At 34.5% G+C, this 4,915-nt stretch overlaps 2 protein-coding genes across 2 annotated transcripts; both read right to left on the bottom strand.

The window, feature by feature from the left end:
• Window positions 1-696: 696 nt before the first annotated feature.
• Window positions 697-2,729, bottom strand: LOC137402543 (golgin subfamily A member 6-like protein 22). Its single transcript, XM_068089045.1, has 2 exons — window positions 2,726-2,729; window positions 697-2,603 (listed from the first exon to the last, which is right to left on the bottom strand). Exons 1-2 carry the CDS (start codon window positions 2,727-2,729, stop codon window positions 697-699), a joined length of 1,911 nt encoding a protein of 636 aa, XP_067945146.1.
• A 16-nt stretch (window positions 2,730-2,745) lies between these two features.
• LOC137402542 (involucrin-like) lies at window positions 2,746-3,687 on the bottom strand. The gene has a single exon (XM_068089044.1). It carries the CDS (start codon window positions 3,685-3,687, stop codon window positions 2,746-2,748), a length of 942 nt encoding a protein of 313 aa, XP_067945145.1.
• Window positions 3,688-4,915: the final 1,228 nt, after the last annotated feature.

Genomic DNA, 4,915 nt, shown 5'->3' with positions numbered 1-4,915 from the left:
GACAGGGTAATAGTTTCCATAAGAGAGAATGGTTATGGTAAGAATGGCTTAGCCTTGTGGTTACATGCGCTTGTTAGTAGACTTACCATTAGAATGGTGTGAGTTCAAATCCAGTGTGAAGAAGATTTATCGTTGCTAAAACTTCATCGCTATAATTGGACAGATGACTGATAGAGAGACATTTATTAAGAGTTATATATGGACTAGCTGAATGCCTGGCATTCGTAATGATATACTAAACAGCTGCAGGTAATGCAGTTGCCATCAGCTATTTTAAGTAAGCTAGTATCCGTATTGTTAAACTTACTAATGAGAACCGTGAAAGCAAACTTCAGTGACATTGCGCGTAATGCGGAGCCGCTATGCGTATTTCAATCCAGATAATCGCCCATTGCATCTCGTGTAGCTTAATGGATTAACTGGGCACATTGTGAACAAGAGGTTCAGAGTTCAAATCTTTTGTGATACAAGTTTTTATTGCTAGATTTTAATCGGTGGAGCTGAACGGACATTGGGAAACGACCGACCATGAAAATGACAATCTTTGAGATTTATACATGTTCATATAGATTCACTTGTTCTGTTGTGGCTCCGTATGTAAAACATTTATTGTATCAAAATGATTATAAACCGCCAATAAAGGTATATATATACGTATATAATTGACTATGGCAATGACTTACATTTATAGGCAAGTTAGCGTACATGCAAGCCTTGATAATCTAGTTGCTCATCTTGATAATCTAGTTGCTCATCTTGATAATCCAGTTGCTCAACTTGATAATCGAGTTGCTCAACTTGATAATCGAGTTGCTCAACTTGATAATCGAGTTGCTCAACTTGATAATCGAGTTGCTCAACTTGATAATCGAGTTGCTCAACTTGATAATCTAGTTGCTCATCTTGATAATCTAGTTGCTCATCTTGATAATCTAGTTGCTCATCTTGATAATTTAGTTGCTCAACTTGATAATCTAGTTGCTCAACTTGATAATCTAGTTGCTCATCTTGATAATCTAGTTGCTCAACTTGATAATCTAGTTGCTCATCTTGATAATCTAGTTGCTCAACTTGATAATCTAGTTGCTCAACTTGATAATCTAGTTGCTCATCTTGATAATCTAGTTGCTCAACTTGATAATCTAGTTGCTCATCTTGATAATCTAGTTGCTCAACTTGATAATCTAGTTGCTCATCTTGATAATCTAGTTGCTCAACTTGATAATCTAGTTGCTCAACTTGATAATCTAGTTGCTCATCTTGATAATCTAGTTGCTCATCTTGATAATCTAGTTGCTCAACTTGATAATCTAGTTGCTCATCTTGATAATCTAGTTGCTCAACTTGATAATCTAGTTGCTCATCTTGATAATCTAGTTGCTCAACTTGATAATCTAGTTGCTCATCTTGATAATCTAGTTGCTCAACTTGATAATCTAGTTGCTCAACTTGATAATCTAGTAGCTCATTTTGATAATCTAGTTGCTCAACTTGATAATCGAGTTGCTCATCTTGATAATCGAGTTGCTCATCTTGATAATCTAGTTGCTCAACTTGATAATCTAGTTGCTCATCTTGATAATCTAGTTGCTCATCTTGATAATCTAGTTGCTCAACTTGATAATCTAGTTGCTCATCTTGATAATCTAGTTGCTCAACTTGATAATCTAGTTGCTTATCTTGATAATCTAGTTGCTCAACTTGATAATCTAGTTGCTCATCTTGATAATCTAGTTGCTCAACTTGATAATCTAGTAGCTCATCTTGATAATCTAGTTGCTCAACTTGATAATCGAGTTGCTCATCTTGATAATCGAGTTGCTCATCTTGATAATCTAGTTGCTCAACTTGATAATCTAGTTGCTCATCTTGATAATCTAGTTGCTCATCTTGATAATCTAGTTGCTCATCTTGATAATCTAGTTGCTCATCTTGATAATCTAGTTGCTCAACTTGATAATCTAGTTGCTCATCTTGATAATCTAGTCGCTCAACTTGATAATCTAGTTGCTCATCTTGATAATCTAGTTGCTCAACTTGATAATCTAGTTGCTCATCTTGATAATCTAGTTGCTCAACTTGATAATCTAGTTGCTCAACTTGATAATCTAGTAGCTCATCTTGATAATCTAGTTGCTCAACTTGATAATCGAGTTGCTCATCTTGATAATCGAGTTGCTCATCTTGATAATCTAGTTGCTCAACTTGATAATCTAGTTGCTCATCTTGATAATCTAGTTGCTCATCTTGATAATCTAGTTGCTCATCTTGATAATCTAGTTGCTCATCTTGATAATCTAGTTGCTCAACTTGATAATCTAGTAGCTCATCTTGATAATCTAGTTGCTCAACTTGATAATCGAGTTGCTCATCTTGATAATCGAGTTGCTCATCTTGATAATCTAGTTGCTCAACTTGATAATCTAGTTGCTCATCTTGATAATCTAGTTGCTCATCTTGATAATCTAGTTGCTCAACTTGATAATCTAGTAGCTCATCTTGATAATCTAATTGCTCAACTTGATAATCGAGTTGCTCATCTTGATAATCGAGTTGCTCATCTTGATAATCTAGTTGCTCAACTTGATAATCTAGTTGCTCATCTTGATAATATAGTGGCTAATCTTGATAATCTAGTTGCTCAACTTGATAATCTAGTTGCTCAACTTGATAATCTAGTTGCTCATCTTGATAATCTAGTTGCTCAACTTGATAATCTAGTTGCTCATCTTGATAATATAGTGGCTAATCTTGATAGTCTAGTTGCTCAACTTGATAATCTAGTAGCTCATCTTGATAATCTAGTTGCTCAACTTGATAATCTAGTTGCTCAACTTGATAATCTAGTTGCTCATCTTGATAATCTAGTTGCTCAACTTGATAATCTAGTTGCTCATCTTGATAATCTAGTTGCTCATCTTGATAATCTAGTTGCTCAACTTGATAATCTAGTTGCTCATCTTGATAATCTAGTTGCTCAACTTGATAATCTAGTTGCTCATCTTGATAATCTAGTTGCTCAACTTGATAATCGAGTTGCTCATTTTGATAATCGAGTTGCTCATCTTGATAATCTAGTTGCTCAACTTGATAATCTGGTTGCTCATCTTGATAATCTAGTTGCTCATCTTGATAATCTAGTTGCTCAACTTGATAATCTAGTTGCTCATCTTGATAATCTAGTTGCTCAACTTGATAATCTAGTTGCTCATCTTGATAATCTAGTTGCTCAACTTGATAATCTAGTTGCTCATCTTGATAATCTAGTTGCTCAACTTGATAATCTAGTTGCTCAACTTGATAATCTAGTAGCTCATCTTGATAATCTAGTTGCTCAACTTGATAATCGAGTTGCTCATCTTGATAATCGAGTTGCTCATCTTGATAATCTAGTTGCTCAACTTGATAATCTAGTTGCTCATCTTGATAATCTAGTTGCTCATCTTGATAATCTAGTTGCTCAACTTGATAATCTAGTTGCTCAACTTGATAATCTAGTTGCTCATCTTGATAATCTAGTTGCTCATCTTGATAATCTAGTGGCTCATCTTGATAATCTAGTGGCTCAACTTGATAATCTAGTGGCTCATCTTGATAATCTAGTTGCTCATCTTGATAATCTAGTTGCTCAGGTTTCTGCTTAAAGATGAACTTACACAAAGTTTTAGTAGATTTTATCAAAAACATTGTTAATTTTTTATCATTTGCGATTGTTTTTCATATTTGAGGTGGTTTAACTGCCAGGATGCTTCAAGATTAAAATTGACAAAACATGATCCCGTAGAGTCACCTTTAAAGTGTAAAATCAGTCCTTGCTATTATTCTAATATGTACCCACTTATGGACATTTATAACTGGACAACTGTATAATCATATAACTGGATAACCACGTAACCCTGTAGCCATATAAACTTATAACTGTATAATTGTATAATTGTATATATTTACACCCCTATAATCGTATAATCATATGATTTTATAACCGTATAATCGTATAACTGTATATTTGTATAATCATATAATTGTTTGATCAGAGCGAAAAATCTTCCTGCTGACAACACAACCATAGGTCAAAATACAGGAGTTACTAATATGTCTTGAACTCTATTAGCAACTGAAGTCAGAGTTCAGCTTGTTTGAACCTACACTTACAGTATCTACATCAGTCCTTAAGGAGTGCACAACTCCTTCACTAGGCTAGCTTGTCAACAACTACATCAGTCCTTAAGGAGTGCGCAACTCCTTCACTAGGCTAGCTTGTCAACAATTACATCAGTCTTTAAGGAGTGCACAACTCCTTCACTAGGCTAGCTTGTCAACAACTACATCAGTCCTTAAGGAGTGCACAACTCCTTCACTAGGCTAGCTTGTCAACAACCATCACACAATCGACTAAAAGTGTTTGCTAACTCGAGCTGTGCACTTTACTACAGATGTGACAAAACGTAAAAAGAAGTTGAAATCTGAGTGAAAATATGTGAATAAACAACACAAAGGTTTAAATTATGTCTACTGCTTACGACCTTGATTAGTCACAGCAGTGAAAGCAGCCCATAAATTGACCTGGTAAGTCACGTATCTCTAATCTCTGCGAGAAAAGATGATAGTGTATGTGAGGAAGATGAAAGATAACATGGGCTACGATTAAAGTCGCACATGTTGAACCTCTTAAGAAAGTTTACTAATCTACTGATATGGCTTGTAGTTTTAAAGTTGTGTTATTTGTGTACCTGAAAATGGTGTAAAACAATCTGTCTAGAAAATGAAAAACTCCTTTTGAATTAGTTTATTAAATTCACGTATTACTTTTAATAACAACCAATCTATATATATATCTCAGTGTCTGTCTGTTGTTTGCTTGTGTGTCCAGTTATAGTAAAAAAGTTATAAAAATGAAAAATCTGCTTTGTACTGA

This window comes from Watersipora subatra, chromosome 8, assembly GCF_963576615.1.
Source record: "Watersipora subatra chromosome 8, tzWatSuba1.1, whole genome shotgun sequence".
Classification (NCBI taxonomy): Eukaryota; Metazoa; Bryozoa; class Gymnolaemata; order Cheilostomatida; family Watersiporidae; genus Watersipora; species Watersipora subatra.
The sequence above is the reverse complement of the archived record's forward strand: the minus strand, read 5'-3'. Positions and strand labels throughout refer to the sequence as shown.